The sequence below is a fragment of the Panthera leo genome, chromosome F2, assembly GCF_018350215.1.
Source record: "Panthera leo isolate Ple1 chromosome F2, P.leo_Ple1_pat1.1, whole genome shotgun sequence".
Taxonomy (NCBI): Eukaryota; Metazoa; Chordata; class Mammalia; order Carnivora; family Felidae; genus Panthera; species Panthera leo.
The window spans coordinates 34136149-34156910 of record NC_056695.1 but is presented as its reverse complement, the minus strand read 5'-3'; the positions used below and the strand labels follow the sequence as shown (position 1 = coordinate 34156910).

The 20762-nt window shown below is 38.8% G+C and overlaps 1 protein-coding gene and 1 pseudogene across 9 annotated transcripts in view; one reads left to right on the top strand and one right to left on the bottom strand.

The window, feature by feature from the left end:
• Nucleotides 1-20762, bottom strand: part of WWP1 (WW domain containing E3 ubiquitin protein ligase 1) — a 134975-nt gene that overhangs the window by 49518 nt on the left and 64695 nt on the right. For 7 of the 9 annotated variants that reach the window (XM_042923123.1, XM_042923119.1, XM_042923124.1 and 4 more), the window contains one exon: nt 19574-19758. In XM_042923123.1, coding sequence (XP_042779057.1) covers nt 19574-19758 — 185 coding nt within the window. Of the gene's footprint in view, nt 1-8629; nt 8706-18535; nt 18559-19573; nt 19759-20762 lie in introns of those variants that run through there. The other 2 variants (XM_042923126.1, XM_042923125.1) reach the window with 2 other exon arrangements.
• Nucleotides 960-5071, top strand: LOC122211250 (annotated as a pseudogene).

The following is a 20762-nucleotide window of genomic DNA, read 5'->3' as shown; positions in this document are numbered from 1 at the left end:
GATAGAGACAGAGCACAAGTGGGGGAGGGGCAAAGAGAGAAGGAGACACAGAATCCGAAGCAGGCTCCAGGCTCCGCGCGGTCAGCACAGAGCCTGACGCGGGGCTCGAACTCACGGACTGCAAGATCATGACCTGAGCCAGAGTTGGACACTTAACCGACTAAGCCACCGAGGTGCCCCTATATATAAAAACTTTTAAAGATCCCTTTCAATCTCCTTCTCCTATGCAAATGGTAGCTAATATCAAAAATGTCAATGGGGGGAAACAGTGGCATTTAGATAGTACTATAGTGGACTGCCAGAAGATACAGAAATTCATTCTACACCTTCTAAAGAAATGACTCACTACTGGGATCCACTAATACAATTTAATGCTCATTTAAAAATTTTTTGGTTGCTTTATTAATGTTAGAGACAGAGTGCAAGTGAGGAAGGAACAGAGACAGAGGGAGACACAGATTTTGAAGCAGGCTCCAGGCTCTGAGCTGTCAGCACACAGCCCGACACGGGGCTCAAACTCACGAACTATGAGATCATGACCTGAGCTGAAGTCGGACACTTAACCAACTGAGCCACCCAGGCACCCTCTTAATGTTCATTTAAAAATTTTTTTTCTATGTTTTTATTTATTTTTGAGAGAGAGCGAGTGAGCACATGCAAGCATGGGAGGGACAGAGAGACACGGAGACACAGAATTTGAAGCAGGCTCCAGGCTCTGAGCTTGTCAGCACAGGGCCTGACATAGGGGTCAAACCCACAAAACATGAGATCATGACCTGAGCCAAAGTCGGATGCTTAACCGACTGAGCCACCAAGGAGCCCCTTAATGTTCATTTTAAATGTGATCAAAGCATTTCAGTTATGTGTCACTATTAAAATGAAGTCAAATTAAAACTGGAAAGAGACATAGATTATTGAGTAAAACGTATTAGAAAATTCCACATAACGTTCTAATTGAAATGGGGAAGGGAGACCTAATTAAAGGTAATGGCATCTTCAGAGGGAAGACTTAAATGGTGGAAAGTGTACTATTAAAAGGAATTGAATGGTAAGCACAAAATAATAAGAGAATGAGTCAAGTACTGTCTAAATATGAGGAAGAGAATGGCTTTGGGGAAAAAAAAAATACATAAAAGAAATAAAGTATTTACAGTTACCCTGTACCAAATACTATTAGATAACACAGTGAAATGAAAAAAGAATGTGCATAGAGAGGCTAACTTCTGGTGTCTCCTATATAATGATCACTTAAATAATTACCTCATTTAATATTTACTCTTCAATAGTGCAGAAATTAATTTCCAAAAACAAAAAAGCTTAGTTAGCAGCAGTCTTTTCAAAGCAAAATAACACTAAATGGGAAAAGAGGAATAACTGAGATAAGATAATCCAGTCCAAGAAAAAAGTCATAAATCTTTTGCATACTAAAACACAGCACACAAAAACGAACTGTTAGAGAGGAATAAAATGAGATATTAAAGAGCACTGTTCAGTTGTTCAAGGCAAAAACTCCTCTCCTACAATAATTCAACAGCAGGTGAGTGCTCTCAGCTCTTCTCTCCATCTGTACCACTACCTTCTGGTCCATCGTTTCTTGCTTTTACTACTATCAACAGCCTCCTAATTTTAGTCTGCTGGTTTTTCTCATGTCCAGCTACAAGCTATTCTCCAAATGACGGCTCAGAGTAATCTTTTTCACAACATATAAGATTTTTTCATTCCCCTAATTAAACACATCAGTGGATTCCCATTACCACCAGAATAAATTCCAAACTCTTTTACCACAGCCTATGACAATGACTATGTTAATCTGCTCCACAGTTATGCCTGACTTCTCACGATGGCCTTCCTTCTGTTCCCTGAATAGCAAACTCCTTCCCACTTAAGGGATGTGCACTTGCTGTTCCTGTGGCCTCCTAATACCTCATGACTGGCTTCTTATCATTTAGAGTGCATGCCCAATTATAACTTCAGAATGTACTTGAGGCAGTGCTTGAGTACCTTATTTACTGTTGTTTCCACCACACCCTAACCTGTTTTATTTCTCATGTTCTGAAATCATTTTATTTCTTTTCATTTCTTTAAGTTCAGAATGGTACAAAAACTTTGCCACTCTTGCATTTCCCAACTGTTAAAAATGCTTTGCATACGAACACAATAAATATTTGTTGAATCAATAAATTAAAGACAAATCATAGAGGAAGAAATGAACTGAACATACCTACCTCTCCCAAAACTATGCAGATTAAAGAGCATCAGTAGAAATATTAACTATATGAAAAATTTAATAACACAATACATCTGACTTAAATTACAAAGAGGTAGCTTTGAGTTTCTACTATGTACATATTCCATCCAAACACGCTGAGAATTTTTAGAAAACCAATATAAAAGACCAAAGGAAAATCCTCCATTATATAATAAGGAGGCCACATTCTAATTACAATGCAATAAAACTAGAAACAAGCAATACAAAATACAACTTATTAAAATGTTTACTGAAAGTCTGGCAGAATCTGTTAAACACTTTTTAAGGGTTATCTTATGTAATAATCTTCACAGAACCATGCTGAGACAGATACCAGCATTATCTCCACTTTACTGGTGAGGAAACTGGTAACTTTCTTTTTAAATGTTTATTTATTTTGAGAGAGAGAGAGAGAATGCATGCATGTGCAAGCTAGGGATGGACAGAGAGAGAGAGAGAGAGAGAGAGAGAGAGAGAATCCTAAGCAAGCTCCAAGCTGTCAGTACAGAGCCCAATGTGGGTCTCAATCTCACAAATTGTGAGACCACGACCTGAGGTGAGATTAAGAGTCAGACACTTAACTCACTAAGCCACCCAGATGCCCCAGAAGACGGATACTTTTATGTCCATAAAAATGATAGTACTCTCCCCCAATTCACAATCAATATGCTTAGAAGATAAACTAAATAATTATTGAGTTAAAGAGGAAATAATGAAATTATAGACTTTAGGGAAATTAATGGCAATGAAAACACTTGTATCAAAGGCTATTGGACAAAGCCTAACAAGTATCCACGAATATAAGAAAGAATGGCAATAAATGAGCTTAGCACTCAATTCCAGAGCTGAGGGTCCATTGGGGGTGGGGGGCAATCGTAGAAGGAATTTAAAAACCAATAAAACAGATCAGAATTTCCAAACTTACTGATAAGAAATGGGATCCTGTTGGGATCTTGTTGGAAGTATAGATCTCAGTTCCCATTCTAGATTTACTGAATCTCTAGGGGAAATCTCTAAGGAAGGTTTGGGAATCTGTATTTTTAACAAATGCTTCAGATGAATTCTTACCAGTAATATGGAGAAACCATGAAATATACCTTTCCAAGTTTTATAAAGAATATATAATATGAATAACATTAGGAATGCCACATACAACTTTGTAAGTCTGAACCATATTAACTAATCTAAATCAAGAGAAAGAAAAATTGAAAAGGCTCATCATGGGTTGGCTCAGTCAGTGGAGCATGTGACTCTTGATCTTGGGGTTGAGTTCAAACCCCACATTGGATATAGAGATTATTTAAAAATAAAATCTTTAAAAATAAAATAAAAAGAAAGAAAGGACTCATCAGAGTAGAAATTGAAAAGGTGATAAAAGATCATAGCACTCCACCAAAGGGCACAAGGCTCACTTAGTGTTCTGAGAAAATCCTATGAAGCCTTCAATGAACAGATCACTCTCAATGTTATTTAAAGTAACAAGGAGTAAAAAGGAGTTTCTTAGTTTACTCTTGTAAGGGTAAGTTAACCCTAAAGTTGAAACTCAATAAATTCTAAGATGGTTCAATATTAGGATATTATGTTAGGAAATTGACTATGCTAACATATTAAAAGATAAAAGCCATGACTATTTTCAATACAAACCAAAAATAATTCAATAAAACCTTGATAAAACACTTGATAAGAGGAATCAAGAAAAATAAATAGTCTAGATTACCAGAAACCCACAGTAAGCATCGTATATTAACTATAAAATATTAGAAGAATTTCTATTAAGGTCAGGAACAAATTAAAGTCAGGAACAAAACAAGGAAGATCACAACCACCACTCCAATACTGCTGATTACTTTGATGATGCATTAAGACAAGAAGTGAAAAATACTGGAAATAAAATGCTCACTCACAGAGGATAAGTTTATTTAGAACACTCGACAGGATCTCTGACCCATCTTGCAAGATGGCAGGCAAAAAAAGCCGAGAAGCCAAATACTAAGGAGAAAAAAATCAAAGCCAAGAAGGTCAGACTAGTGCAAGGTTAAGAAGAGTAACCTCAGGGCTAAAATGCCAAAGAACAGGAAGCCCCACTGCAGCCAAAACCCTGGCCTAGGCAAAGGAATTGGCAGATATTCCTGATCAGCTATGAAAGGCCATGTACAAGAGGAAGAAGTATTCAGCAGCTAAATACAGAGTTGAAAAGAAAAAGGAGAAGGTTCTTGCTACTGTCACAAAACCAGTTGGTGGTTAACGGGAATGGTGGTACCTGAGTGGTTAAAATTCACAAAGTGCCTAGGTATTATCCTACTGAAGATGTTCCTGGAAAGCTATTGAGCCACGGCAAAAAACAACAACCCTTTCAGTCAGCATGTGAGGAAAATGCAAGCTAGCATCACTCCTGGGTTCATTTTGATCACCTTCACTGTGCTCCACAGAGGCAAGAGGGTGGTTTTCCTGAAGTAACTGAGCAGTGGCTTGCTACTTGTGATCGGACCTCTGGCCCTCAATCGACTTCCTCTGTGTAGAACACACCAGAAATCTGTCATTGCCACCTCCTCCAAAACTGGTATCAGCAGTGTGAAAATCCCAAAACATCTCACTGATGCTTACTTCAAGAAGCAGCAGCTGAGTAAACCCAGACACCAGGAAGGTGAGATCTTCAACATGGAGAAACGGAAATATGAGATTACAGAACAGCACAGAGTTGATCAGAAAGCTGCAGACTCGCAAATGCTCCCACAAATCAAAGCTGTCCCTTAGCTTCAGGGCTATATCCGTTCTGTGTTTTCTCTCACAAATGGAGTTCACCCTCACAAATTGGTGTTCTAAGTTTCTTAAAAAGACCCTAATAACTGATCCATTAAAAAAAATAATAAAAAAAGAACACTCACAAGAGTCAACTGAAAAGCTATTAGTACCCAATTAATTTGACCAAAATGTATTAGCTCAACGACCAGATAGAAGTTCAACATCAAAATTACACTCAAGACTTATCTAAACAAAACTAAAAAACATTTTTAAGAGACATTTTAAAACACGGAATGAATGGAGAGGCACATAAAATATCTCTGGATGGGAAGATTCAGCACTGCAAAAAAAAGTAATAATTAACTGGTAAAAATACTGGTAAGGAAGCAGAGCATGAGAAATTCTCATTATTGCTGGTGGGAAAACAAAAGGGTCCAGCCACTTTGGAAGACAGTTTGAACAGTTTCTTACAAAAATAACCATACTCTTATTATATAATAAAGCAGTCCTGGTTTTCAATCCAGTTAAGTTGAAATCTTACGTCCACACAAAAACCTGCACATGAATGTTTATATCAGCTATATTCATAATGGCAAAAATGGAAGCAACCAAGATGGGTAAGAAAATTGGGGTACATTCATTCATACAATGGAATATTATTTGACAGTATCAGAAATGAGACGTCAAGCCATAAAAAGACATGGAGGAGCCTTAAATGCATATTGCTAAGTGAAAGAAGATTCCAACTATAGAGGCCAAACTACAGAGACAGCAAAAAGATCAGTGGTTGTTAGGAGTGTGGGGTAAAGGATAAATAGATGGAGCACAGGGGATTTGGAGAGTGGTAAAACAATTCTGCAGGATACCGTAATGTTGGGTCCACGACAACATGAATTTCTTAAATCTCACAGGACCCATACAACACAAAGAGTGAGCCTTGATGTCAACTATGGACTATAGTTAACAATAACGTATTTATACTGGTTCATTAATTCTAACAAATGTAGCACAGTAATGCAAGGTGTTAATAATGGGAAATTCTGAGTGGGGTAGGACGGCATATCTTTGATTAGAGATTATTACTGATACACGTCAGTGGTTCTCAACTGGACACAAATTTGCCCCCCACTTCAAAGACAGTTAGCAACATCTGGAGCTATGTTTGGTTGTCACAGCCAGGGGAAAGGGAGATGTTACTGGCATCTAGTGGGTACAGGTCAGGAATATACAATACACTGGACAGCCACCCACAACAAAGGATTATCTGGCCCACCATGTCAACAGTGTGAAGTTGAGAAACTCTGATGTGTGCATACCCAGCCACCAGGCAGTGTCCTGCAAAATAAACATCTGTCTACGGTAGCTGCAATACAAACATCTGTTAACAAATGGTATAAGGATGAGTGAAAGGACAAACTAACAAAAAAGACAAAAAGGGAAGGCAGAGAGAGAGGGAGGTCAGAATCATAGGCTCCTTGCTCGTGAAAGAATATGGAGAATTACACGTAAGCTAGTATTTGAAATGTGTAACAGGTGGGAAATTGGAAGTTTATGCAAAGCATTTTTCTTCTCTACAGACTTGGTTTCTTAATGAATGTATCCAAACCCTTACTTTCAGCCATTATGACATTTAAATTACAGGACACACCTCCCTACTTTCGTGTTTAATCCTTGAGAAGTTTTCCTTGTACTTTATGATATGTACATCTCAAAGCACCACACATTTGTCCTTACTATAACTGTTCAAATAAAGCAGAAAAAGGCAGAAATACTCAAGATTTGAGTATCATTTTTACTCCTTTTTAAAAGTGTGACATGAATGGGGGCACCTGGGTGGCTCAGTCGGTTAAGCATCCAACTTTGGATTTCGGCTCTGGTCATTCAGGATCTCACAGTTCTTGAGTTTGAGCCCCACGTCAGGCTCTGCGCTGGCAGCAAAGCCTGCTTGGGATTCTCTCTCTCCTCTCTGCCCCTCCCCCAGCCTGCTCTCTCTCTCTTTCAAAGTAAATAAATAAAATTAAAAGGTGTGACACGAAGAACTACTGGTGTATATGCATCTTAAGTTTCTTTAAAGTCAATTCACACTTCTAAGTGGGTGGCTATAAAGGGGGTAGTGTTCGAGGGAGGCTTTGATGATGGGATAGTTCTGTATCTTGATCACAGTAGCAGCTACATGAAGTAATACATGATAAAACCGCACAGAACGCACACACAGTGCAGGTACAATAGGCAAAGTGGAGATTTTGTCAACGCCAATTTCCTGATTTTTATATTGTACTGCAGTTACACACTGTATGTTCACACAGGGAGAGCTCCCTATACATTTCTTGGCAACTTTCTATTATTTCAAAATAAAAAGCTATAAACAAAAGTCTAATAAACTTGTGAAATCAGTTCTGCCTGAAACCATACAGAGCTCTGATCTATTAATAAAAGAAAAATTATGTGTTAGAAAAAGTCATTTCACACTGGAAGTTACAGATAGTGGGAAGTGGAGAAGAAAATAGTATTGTTCTTAAATATCTATCACTGTCCAAGGAATATGGTAGATGTTTTTTATTATCTCATTTAACCTTTGAAACAATCCTATCAGGTGGTTAACTGAGGATTATCCTCTTTTTATAAATGGAGGAGCTAGATTTTAAGAATATTAGGTTTGTCTAAGATCACACAGTTAACACATTAAACAGTAGAGCTGGATTTGAACTTAGTCCTATTAGATGCCAGGATTGCCTCCCATTTTAGCTTTAAAAAACTATCAATATTTATAGCAACTAAACTTATCAAAGGAGCTTTTTTTTTAATTTTAGAGAGAATGCATATTGGAGGGAGAGGTGGAGGGAGGGAGGGAGGGAGGGAGGGAGGGAGGGAGGGAGGGAGGGAGGGAGAGGGAGAGAGAGAGAGGGAGAGAGAGAGAGAGAGAGAGAGAGAGAGAGATTGAATATCTTAAGCAGGCAGCATGCTCAGTGCAGAGCCCGACCAGGGGCTTGATCCCACAACCCTGGAATCATGACCTGAGTCGAAATCAAAAATTGGATGCTCAACCAACTGAGCTACCCAGGTGCCCTTCAAATGGAGCCTCCTGATCTAAAGGGAGGGAGAAAAAAAATTCCCACCAAAAAGCCTTCTTGTATTGATACTGTCTCTGGTGAAATGAAATCATTTGTCTTAAACTCCTTAGCACAGGGCTATAATCCCTTGTCTGAAATCCTTGGGGTCAAGTATGTTCCAGAATCCATTAGTTTTCGAAATTTAGAAAAGTAATATGGCATGTGTACTGTATATTACACTAATAACTGAGCAGATTTGAGGGCTACACATTGTAATTAAACACAATACTATTTCTGTGGCAAAATGTAGAGATACACTAAGCATGATAAACTATGAATACATTTAAGTCAGTTGTAGTCACTTTGACATCAAAGGAGTTCACCAAAAAACCTTTGGTTTTAAAGATTTTAGGATTCTGAATTGTAGGTAAGGGACTAAAAACATGTAATGTGTTATATACAGAATATGCACACTCCCATCTGTATCCCCTCTGTAACATGAAAACTGATTTTAAAAGTCCATGATTAGAAAAAGGAATACCATTTTTGTACTAAGGCCTTAAAGATTATCCCAATCCTTGAAAAGTACCTGAATTCATCCTCCTACCAAGGGATGACAGATCACACTAAAGGCACTGGCAGAGTGGTTACTACCAACAGAATAGGTTCTGGAAGCCTTTTTAAACTGGCCAATAGAATGATGACAGATTGTTTTGTCAGATGTCGCCAACAATTATCAGAGGAGGTGAAAACACAATCGCTAAGTTGGATGATGAAATATTATTTGAAGTCTATCAAAGTATAAAAGCTGAACAGTATACCTTTGAGACACTATAAAAATCACACACATCAAAGTGAACAGAGAAGCAGAAGGCAGAGAGAGCTCAGAGAGATATAACTGGATGTCAATTACAGCTTTTCTACTCCCTAGCTGTGATCTGTGTTTCCGTTCCTCTTGGGAAAAAGGGAAAGATATTGGTATTTATTTCAATTAGTTATGGTGAAAGTTCAATCAGTAAATAGATATACAGTGTTTACAACATATATAGCACAAATGTTAGCTATTATGATTATCCTAGGTTTCCTAATAGCTACTGTGAATGTTATGGGAATTACTTACAATGGAGCCTTCAATTCTAGTTCCTCATGTTTTATATTCACCTTGAAATTTTGGGCAAGGATAAATAAGAACGTGGGAAGTGGGGCATCTAGGTGGCTCAGTTATTTAAGCATCCAACTTTGCCTCAGGTCATGATCTCACAGTGAGTTCGAGCCCTGCATCGGGCTCTCTGCTGTCAGCACAGAGCCCACTTTGTATCCTCTGTCTCCCTCTCTCTCTCTCTGCCCTTCCCCTGCTCATGCTCTCTCTCTAAAATAAATATCAAAAAGGCAAAAAACAAAAAAAACATGGGAAGTGTACTTGTTCTCAATGGAAGAGTCTATAGAGAACCCGAGAAACCATGGAGTGTAAGAGATTCTGAGATTTCTGAAAAGCCTCCGTAAGTCTTCCTCCCTTTTGTACCAGCATCTGAATATACCCAAACATTAAAACATGCAACTAACCAGTGGTCAATGGACACTTTCACCAATCTACTCAAACAGCTAAATATTTTAGGAAGAAGAGTTAACTCACCAAATTCCATAGATTTTAAATGGAGGATGATGACAAGAATGAGATAGAATGGCGGTATAAGCCTTTCTGAAATGATCATTCATCCTTCTTATTCTTTTCATGAATCAGGACTGAACTTTACAAATAATTGGCCTTTTATCTAATTAGTTTCAGAAATGATGGAACTGGAACTACATTCTGAATGTAATGATAATCCCATATAACAAATCAATCCTGTTATATAACAGTGTTATTTTTATTTTTCACAACTTCTTTGGAGTGTTGTTAAGGAAGTTATATTGTTTAAAATGCAAATTTTGGGGCACCCAGGTGGCTCAGTTGAGCATCTGACTTCGGCTCAGGTCACCATCTCACAGCTCGTGAGTTCAAGCCCCACGTCAGGCTCTGTGTTGGCAGCTTGGAGCCTGGAGCCTGGAGCCTGGAGCCTGGAGCCTGCTTTGGATTCTGTCACCCTCACTCTCTGCCCATCCACTGCTTGTGCTCTGTCTCTCTCTCTCAAAAATAAATGTTAAAAAAAAATTAAAATATAATGCAAATTTATGAATTAGGTTTTCCTTGAAATTTTTTGGTATGGATAATTACTTAATAACTTAAAAATTCATGACCAAAAAGCACTAGATTTAAGCTTCATTGTGAAAAACTCTGGTTCAGATAAACCACTTTTCTATGTGTTGATATGTATTTTTTGAATTTTTTTTTTTTTTTTTTTTTTTAAGAGAGAGTGAGCACACACAAGCCAGGGAGAGGGGAAATCAAGAGTCATGTCAGGCCAACTGAGCCTCCCAAGTACCTCTATGTGATTACATTTTTAAAAAATAAATTACTGAGGTGCCTGGGTGGTTCAGTCAGTTAAGCATCCAACTTCAGCTCAGGTCACGATCTCGTGGTTTTTGTGTTTGGGCCACGCATCACGCTCTCCACTATCGGAATGGAATCTGCTTCACATCCTCTGTCCCCCTCTCTTTCTGCCCTTCCCTGGTCATTCTCTCTCTCTCTCTCAAAATAAATAAATAAACCTTAAAAAAATAAATTATTGGTCCTTTCTATAGGTACTCAGACTATTTTTAAAAATCGTAATATTTAATTTAGGATAGATAACATAAGTCACAGTTCTCTGAAACTCACTATTACATTTACTCTCCTAGAATTATTGAGGATGTTGCTCACACTATGTGGTTTTTTTCATACAATCCATAAAAGATAGAATATCAGAAACAGTAGCTGTTTTAACTGGTCTGTTCTTAATTTAGACACAGTTCCAAATAAAGTAAGGTGATGTTTCCTTTTCTGCTTTGCTAATAACTCTGAGACAAATGTTCCTACTACAAAGCAGATCAGAAATCAGAAAATAAATGCATTTGCCTCACTAATGTCACTCTTGTTATATGTATTTCTCTTCTCTTCATTTTCCAGCCACCTTAAATTAATGACCAAAGAGTTCTACTTATTGTGACCACTCAGGATCTTTAAGTCCATCTTAAAAAAAAAAAAGGCATTAATAAATTAAAATTTAAAAACCCATTCAGATTCATGGGCCAACATGGTAGAGAAGTAGGGGGATCCATACTTCCCGCGTCTCTCAAACAAAGAAGTGCTGAAGCCAAAGGACTTTAAACCTCAAGAGTCCGGGAGGAAAAGAGGCTGAAATCTACCAGGAAGAAACTTGAGAAAGGACAGGTGGGTGATTGTGAACTGGGGGAAATAAAACCCACAGAGTAGGCACGGAGGGGAGAGATCCCCTTCTGTTGAGAGACGAAGAGAAGAGAAAGCATGGCTGGGGAAGTGTAGGACTGACTGTATCTGGACAAGAGATACAGTCTCTTGTCCCAGGACTGGGACTGAGAGGGATCCTATCTCTAACTGTGGGGCTTTCTTCAGACTGGGGCCATCTCCCTGTTCACGCACCTGGGGAGGAGGGGAGCCAGCCCCGGGTTCGGTGGTAGATCAGGGGCACAGTCCACAGGAGAAAGTGGACCCCTCCCTGGAGGGCTGTGTGACAGAACAAAGCCTGCCTGCGTCCTCCACCCCCTGGGGCTCAGTGGCTAGGTTGAGGGTGCAGTCTGCAGAAGGAGAAACCGGCCCCCTCCCTGGAGTGTGCTGGGAGAGAATAAAGCCTGTCTGCTGCCTGCGTATACCACCCCCATGCACCTCAGCGAGGTCAGCAGCGCAGTCCACAGCAGGAAAAGGCAGTCCTCCCTGAAGTCCGGCAGCACAGGCAAAGCCAGGCAGGACCACATATCAAGCTGCACAGAGAGGCACTTCCTCAGTGCCAGAGCACCTGGAGCGGGTCTTTGAACCCTAGCCAAGCACTGGGCCAGGGGAGTTGGGGGAGCGAGAAGGACCGCCCAGTCTGTGCCTGTGGCACAGTGAGGACAACTGGAATGGAGTCCACTGGGTCACAGGGAAGAGACTGGGGGATTACCATTCCCTCCCACCATCACCACCAAGGCAGGACCTCAGGGATCAGTCCGGGGTGGGACAGATAGTGGAGGTGAGACCAGCCTACACCAAACCACGCCCCTCCGTGCAGGTAACAGCTTATCTGCTGGAGCCAGATACATGCTGTGCAACCAGAGGGCTCCATAATCCAGACCAGTGATGCTGCATAGCCTGGATTAATTCCAGGACAATTCTTTAATTCCAGGACAATTCTTATTTAGATATATTCTCCCTTCCTATCTCTTCCCTCCTCTAGGCTGGTTGCTCTGGTTGTTGGTTTGTTGAAGCAGACATATTTAATGCATTCCCTTGATACATGTTCTACATCTCCTTCTGTACTTTCCTTTCTCTCTGGAATAATCAAGCCATATACTTTCTCTGCCTGGGTAACTTTATCTTTGTCCCCCCACCCCCGTGACCTCCTTCTTTATTTTCCTTTCTCTCTCTCTGGATTAAGTCATTTAGTCTCTCTGCCCGGTCAATGTTTATTTTCTCTTTGTCCCCGCCCCTGTCATTTCTCTCTTTGCATGTGCTCCTCCATCAGCACTGCCTCTACCTTGTTCTTTACTTGTAGCTGGTGATTCTGTTTTTTTGCTTTTGGATTGTTTTTGTTTGTATGTTTGTTTGTGTGTGGGTTTTTTTTGTCTGTTTGTTTTATCTGTATGTGTGTTTATGTGTCTTTGTTTCCTGTTTGTTTTCCTTTACAGGACTACTTCAAGGAACAAATCAAAGCACACCTCGTAGAGGGTCCAAAACATCACTAGCAGTAGAGAAATAAAATAACCAAAGTCACAACAACAGAGAGCAAGTAACACTCTCCAAAAAAACACTTCCTGAAGGGCCAGGCCCTGGACAGTGTGTGACCCCCCCTTTAATATAGCAGTGCTCGCAGGTGCCAAGCGCATAACGAGCTTTTAAAATTCATAAGGAACAGAAAACTAGCCAAAATGATGAAATGAAAGAATTCCCCTCAAAAGAAATTCCAGGAAGAAGTGACAACCAAAGAATTAATCAAAACAGATATAAGCAATATAACTGAACAATAACTTAAAATAATAGTCATAAGATTAATTGCTGGGCTTGAAAAAGGCATAGAAGACAGCAGAGAATCTAGTACTGCAGAGATCAAGGAACTAAAAAATAGTCATGATGAATTAAAAAATGCTATAAATGAAGTGTAAATAAAATGGAGGCAGTCACAGTGCGGATTGAAAAGGCAGAGAGGAGAATAAGTGAATTAGAAGATAAAATTATGGAAAAAGAGGAAGCTGAGAAAAAGAGAGAAAAAAATACAGGATCAAGAGGTGAAAACTAGAGAACTAAGTGATGCAATCAAATGGAACAATATACGTATCATAGGAATTCCAGATGAAGAAGAGAGACAGAAAGGGGCTGAAGGTGTACTTGAACAAATCATAGCTGAGAACTTCCCCAATCCGGGGAAGGAAACAGACACTGAAATCCAAGAGGCACAGAGAACTCCCTTCAGATGTAACTTGAATTGATCTTCTGCATGACATATCATAGTGAAACTGGCAAAATACAAGCATAAAGAGAGAATTCAGAAAGCAGCTAGGAATAAATGGGCCTTAACATACAAAGGTAGAAGCATAAGGGTAGTAGCAGACATATCTACTGAAACTTGGCAGGCCAGAAAGGAATGGCAGGAAATCTTCAATGTGATGAACAGGAAAAGTATGCAGCAAGCCTGTCATTCAGAATAGAAGGAGAGATAAAAGTTTTCCCAAACAAAAGCTGAAGGAATTCATCACACTAAACCAGCACTACAACAGATCCTAAGGGGGATTCTGTGAGTGAAATGTTGCAAGGACCACAAAGTACCAGAGACATCACTACACGCATGAAACCTACAGATAACACAATGACTCTAAACCCACACCTTTCAATAATAACATTAATGTAAATGTACTAAAAGCTCCAATCGAAACACATAAAGTATCAGAATGGATTAAAAAAACAAGACCCATCTATTTGCTGTCTACAAGAGACTCATTTTAGACCTGAGGACACTTTCAGATTGAAAGTGAGGGGATGGAGAACTATCTATCATGCTACTGAAGTCAAAAGAAAGCTGGAGTAGCCATACTTATATGAGACAAACTAGACTTTAAATAAAAGGCTGTAATAAGAGATGAAGAAGGGCATTATATAATAGTCTATTCATCAGGAAGAGCTAACAATTATAAATGTCTATGCACCGAATTCGAAGCACCCATATATTTAAAACAATTAATCACAAACATAAGCATCTTATTGATAAGAATGTGGTAATTGCAGGGGACCTTAATACTCCACTTACAACAATGGACAGATCATCTAGACACAGAACCAGTAAAGAAACAAAGATCCTGAAAGATACGTTGGACCAGATGGACCTGACACACATAATTAGAACTCTACATCCCAAAGCAGAAGAACATACTTTCTTCTCAAGTGCACATGGAACATTCTCCAAGATAAATCATATACTGGATCACAAAACAGCCCTCAATAAATATAAAAGAATTGAGATCATACCATGCACACTTTTAGATCACAATGCTATGAAACTTGAGAACAACCACATGAAAAAGTCTGGAAAACCTCCAAAAGCATGGAAGTTAAAGAACATCTTACAAAAGAATGAACAGGTCAATGAGGCAATTAGAGAAGAAATTAAAATACATGGAAACAAATGAAAATGAAAACACAACAATCCAAACCCTCTAGGATGCAGCAAAGGCAATCCTAAGAGGAAAATACACTGCAATCCAGGCCTATCTCAAGAAACAAGAAAAATCCCAAATACAAAATCTAACAGTACACCTAAAGGAAATAGAAGCAGAACAGCAAGATACCCCAAACCCAGCAGAAGAAGAGAAATAATAAAGATCAGAGCAGAAATAAACAATATAGAATCTAAAAAAACAGTAGAGCAGATCAATGAAACCAAGAGTTGGTTTTTTGAAAAAATAAACAAAATTGATAAACGTCTAGTAATGCTTCTCAAAAGAAAAGAGAGAGGACCCAAATAGATAAAATCACAAATGAAAATGGAATTATTACAACCAATCCCTCATAAATACCAGTAATTATCAGGTAATATTATGAAAAATTATATGCCAACACACTGGACAACATGGAAGAAATGGACAAATTCCTACCACCCACACACTACCAAAACTAACAGACCCTAACTAGAGAAGAAATTGAATCAGTTATCAAAAATCTCCCAACAAATAAGAGTCCTGGACCACATGGCTTCCCTGGCGAATTCTACCAGACATTTAAAGCAGAGTTAATACCTATCCTTCTCAAGCTGTTCCAAAAAAAATACAAGGGAAGGAAAACTTCCAGACTCATTCTATGAAGCCAGCGTTAGTTTGATTCCAAAATCAGACAGAGACCTAGCAAAAAAAGAGAACTACAGGCCAATATCCCTGATGAATATGGATGCAAAAAAATCTCAACAAGATACTAGCGAATTGAATTCAACAGCATATAAAAAGTATTATTCACCATGATCAAGTGGGATTCATTCTTGGGCTGTAGGGCTGGTTCAATATTTACAAATCAATGTGATACATCACGTTAATAAAATAAACAATAAGAACCATATGGTCTGGTCCTGTCAATAGATGCAGAAAAAGCATTTGACAAAATGCAGCACCCTTTCTTAATGAAAACCCTCAAGAAAGTCAGGATAGAAGGAGCATGCTTAAACATCATAGAAGCCATTTAGGAAAAGCCCACAGCTAATATCATGGGGAAAAACTGAGAGCTCTCCCCCTGAGAGCAAGAACACGACAGGGATGTCCACTCTCACCACTGTTGTTTAACATAGTATTGGAAGTCCTAGTGTCAGCAATCAGACAACAAAATGAAATAAAAGGCATCAAAACTGGCAAAGATGAAGTCAAACTTTCACTTTTTGCAGATGACATGATACCCTACATGGAAAACCTGACAGATTCCACCAAAAGTCTGACAGAACAGATACATAAATTCAGCAAGTTGCAGGGTACAAAATTAATGTACAAAAATCAGTTGCATTTTTATACACCAATAATGAAGCAACAGAAAGACAAATAAACTGATACCATTCTCAATTGCAACAGAACCATAAAATACCTAGGAATAAACCTAACCAAACATGTAAAAGATCTGTATGCTGAAAACTATAGAAAGCTTATGAAGGAAACTGAAGAAGATACAAAGAAATGGAAAAACATTCCATGCTCATGGATTGGAAGAATATTGTTAAAATGTCAATACTACCAAAGCAATCTACACATTCAACACAATCCCAATCAAAATTGCACCAGCATTCTTCTCAAAGCTAGAACAAATAATCCTAAAATTTGTATGGAACCATAAAAGACCCCGAATAGCCAAAGTAATATTGAAGAAGAAAACCAAAGTGGGAGGCATGACAATCCCAGACTTTAGCCTCTACTACAAAGCTGTAATCATCAGGACAATATGGTACTGGCACAGAAACAGACACATAGACCAATGAAATAGAATAGAGACCGCAGAACTGGACCCACAAATGTATGGCCAACTAACCTTTGACAAAGCAGGAAAGAGTATCCAGTGGAAAAAAGACAGTCTCTTTAACAAATGGTGCTGGGAGAACTGGACAGCAACATGCAGAAGAATGAAACTAGACCACTTTCTTATACCATACACAAAAATAAGCTCAAAATGGATGAAGGACCTGAATGTGAGATAGGAAATCATCAAAACCCTAGAGGAGAAAGCAGAAAAAAAAAAACCTCTTTAATCTCAGCCGCAGCAATTTCTTACTTGACACATCTCCAAAGGCAAGGGAATTAAAAGCAAAAATGAAGTACTGGGACCTCCTCAAGATAAAAAGCTTCTGCACTGCAAAGGAAACAATGAACAAAACTAAAAGGCAACCAACGGAATGGGAAAAGATATTTGCAAATGACATATTGGACAAAGGGCTAGTATCCAAAATCTACAAAGAACTCACCAAACTCCACACCCGAAAAACAAATAATCCAGTGAAGAAATGGGCAGAAGACATGAATAGACACTTCTCTAAAGAAGACATCCAGATGACCAACAGGCACATGAAAAGATGCTCAACGTCACTCCTCATTAGGGAAATACAAATCAAAACCACCCTCAGATATCACCTCATGCCAGTCAGAGTGGCTAAAATGAACAAATCAGGAGACTATAGATGCTGGCAAGGATGTGGAGAAACGGGAACCCTTTTGCACTGCTGGTGGGAATGCAAAATGGTGCAGCCACTCTGGAAAACTGTGGAGGTTCCTCAAAAAATTAAAAATAGATCTACCCTAAGACCCAGCAATAACACTGCTAGGAATTTACCCAAGGGATACAGGAGTGCTGATGCATAAGGGCACTTGTACCCCAATGTTTATAGCAGCACTCTCAACAATAGCCAAATTATGGAAAGAGCCTAAATGTCCATCAACTGACGATTGGATAAAGAAGATGTGGTTTATATATACAATGGTATACTACTTGGCAATGAGACAGAATGAAATCTGGCCATTTGCAGCAACATGTATGGAATTGGAAGATTTATGCTAAGTGAAATAGGTCAGTCAGAGAAAGACAGATACCATATGTTTTCACTCATGTGGATCTTGAGAAACTTAACAGAAGACCATGGGGGAGAGGAAGGGGAGGGGGGGAAGAAAAAGTAACAGAGAGGAGGGAGGCAAACCATAAGAGACTCTTAAGGACGGAGAACAAACTAAGGATAGATGGGGGGTAGGGGAGAGGGGAAAGCGGGTGATGGCAAGGAGGAGGGCACTTGTTGGGATGAGCACTGGGTGTTGTATGGAAACCAATTTGACAAGAAATTATATTAAACAAAAAAATTCAGAGGGGCACCTGGGTGGCTCAATCAGCAAGTGTCTGACTTCAGCACAGGTCCTATCTCATAGTTTGTGAGTTTGGACCCTGCATCGGGTGCTGTGCTGACAGCTCGGAGCCTGGAGCCTACTTCAATTCTCTCTCTGCCCCTCCAGTGCTCACACTGTCTGTCTGTCTCTCTCTCTCTTTCAAAAATAGACAAAAATTAAAAAAAAACAAAAAACAAAAACATTCAGAGGTCAATTCCTACGTTTATAAAAACTCTCAAGATAGAGCAGAGTAAGTCTCCCTCCAATCCTGGGTATAAATATACAGTTGTCTTATCTATAATCCCATGTATTTTCATTCAATTCCTGAATTGATTCTTTACTTTTTTCTACTTTTGAATACTTTCCCATAGATACACAAAACACAGGAAAAAATATAGACTCTGGAAATAAAAGACCAGTATTACAACTCTAGCTCCCAAACATAATCAACCTTAAGATGTTTGAGTTTGAAGAGATTCATCTAAAAGAATATATAAAGATGAAACAAGAAAATTACTTATGAATTTTTACAGCTGAGTCCATTGGAATACAGGATTATAGAAAAAAATCTTCCATAGGCATTCCTTCTGTAATGGAATAATACTCCTGAAAAATCTAGAACTTTGAGAGCTCTCTCAGCTCAAACTACATTTTTCTAACAACTTGTAATACAAAGAAATAAATTATTTGTGTACTGAAGACAGGTTAAAGAAACCATTTATTGGGGCACCTGGGTTGCTCAGTCAGTTAGGTGTCTGATTCTTGATTTTGGCTCAGGTCATGATCTCATGGTTCATGAGCTTGAGCCCTGCATCAGGGTCTGCGCTCACAGTGTGGAGCCTGCTTGGGATTCATTCTCCCTTTCTCATTCTGTCTCTCTCTCTCCCTCTCTCCCTCCCTCCCTCTCTCCCTCTCTCCCTCTGTCTCTGCCCCCCACTCCCTTCCTCTCTCCACCCCCAAGAGAAACCACTTATTACTAACAAATTAATAAACTCACAAAAGTTCTTTTAGAAATATTATATAATGAACTTTTTTTGCATGTGGCATAAAGCCTAAGAATCTATAAGTACATGCTTAGTGAAATGTATTGTTATTTTTTTTTAATTTTTTTAATGTTTATTTATTTTTGAGAGAGAGAGAGAGAGACAGACAGACAGACAGACAGACTGTGAGTGGGGAAAGGGGCATAGAGATAGGGAGACACAGAATCTGAAATAGGCTCCAGGCTCCGAGCTGTCATCACAGAGCCCGATGTGGGGCTCAAACTCATGGACCGCGAGATCATGACCTGAGCCAAATTCAGATGCTTAACTAACTGAGTTGCCCAGGATCCCCAATGAAATGTATTGTTATTTCTAAACTAAATATATATTTGGAATATCCTCCTAAATAATCTAGAAAAATTCAAAACATTAGGAAAGATTTCAGTTATTTAGATCTTTAGATTCCTATCGCAGAACTGAAGATTAAGAAAGATAGTACAGTAAGAGAAGTGTAGGCATAAAGTTTAATTTAGTTTCCATTTAAACAATGAGTCATAAATCACCATACTTACCAGTGTCATTGGCAGGCTCAGATGTGAGTGGTTTTGGAGCTGGTGTATTTTTGGGTCTGGCAGCAACCTGAGACGGAGATGAAGGTGTGTTGTCTCCATTAACTACATATGAACAGCATGAGTTTTGAACTAGAGTGCTTGTAGGTGTATGATTATCTATTCCACTGGTACCTTCAACAACCAACCTTAAAAAAAAGAAAAAAAAGATGCTTTACTTCAATAAGTGCAATTAAGTGACTTTCCATCAGAATTGTCATAAGAAAGATTTACCAAATTCTTAGTACTCAAGCAAAGTGATAGGTAGAAAGAGTAATGAACACAAGATATAGCATGCTTTTACTACATTAAAGTTTAAATTACTTTCAGTTCTAAGTGTATCCACACTAGCAGATAACTATATATATACTCAGATATATAAATATATTAAATCAAAATAATTTCAGTCCCTCAAAGTAATGATCAAGTTGTACCTTTTAAATATTTAAGTCTAAGGGGCTCCTGGGTGGCTCAGTCAGTTAAGCGTCCAACTTTGGCTCAGGTCATGATCTCATGGTTCATGAGCTTGAGCCCCGTGTCAGGCTCTGTGCCTGGCGCCTGCTTTGAATTCTGATATCTCTCTCTTTCTCTGACCCTCCCCCTCTCATTCTCTGTCTCCCTTTATCTCTGCTTCTCTCTCAAAAATAAATAAATGTAACAACAACAACAAAATGTGTGTGTGTATATGTATTTAAATATTTAATCTAAGAATAATCTTTAAAGTGCTCTTTAAAAAGCATTTCTAAAAAGCATTTTCAAAAAGCTCAAGGAACTTTTAAAAATCAATTCCAACCATTATAATTTTTTAAATAATTTATTTTTTAACTTACTTCCAAGTTAGTTAGTATATAGTGCAACAACGATTTCAGGAGTAGATTCCTTAATGCCCCTTACCCATTTAGCCCACCCCCCCACCCACAACCCCTCCAGTAACCCTCTGTTTGTTCTGTAAATTTAAGAGTCTCATGTTTTGTCCTCCTCCCTGTTTTTATATTATTTTTGCTTCCCTTTCCTTATGGTCATCCGTTTTGTATCTTAAAGTCCTCATGTGAGTGAAGTCAAAAGATACTTGTTTTTCTCGGACTGATTAATTTTGCTTAGCATAATACCCTCTAGGTTCCATCCACGTAGTTGCAAATGGCCAGATTTCATT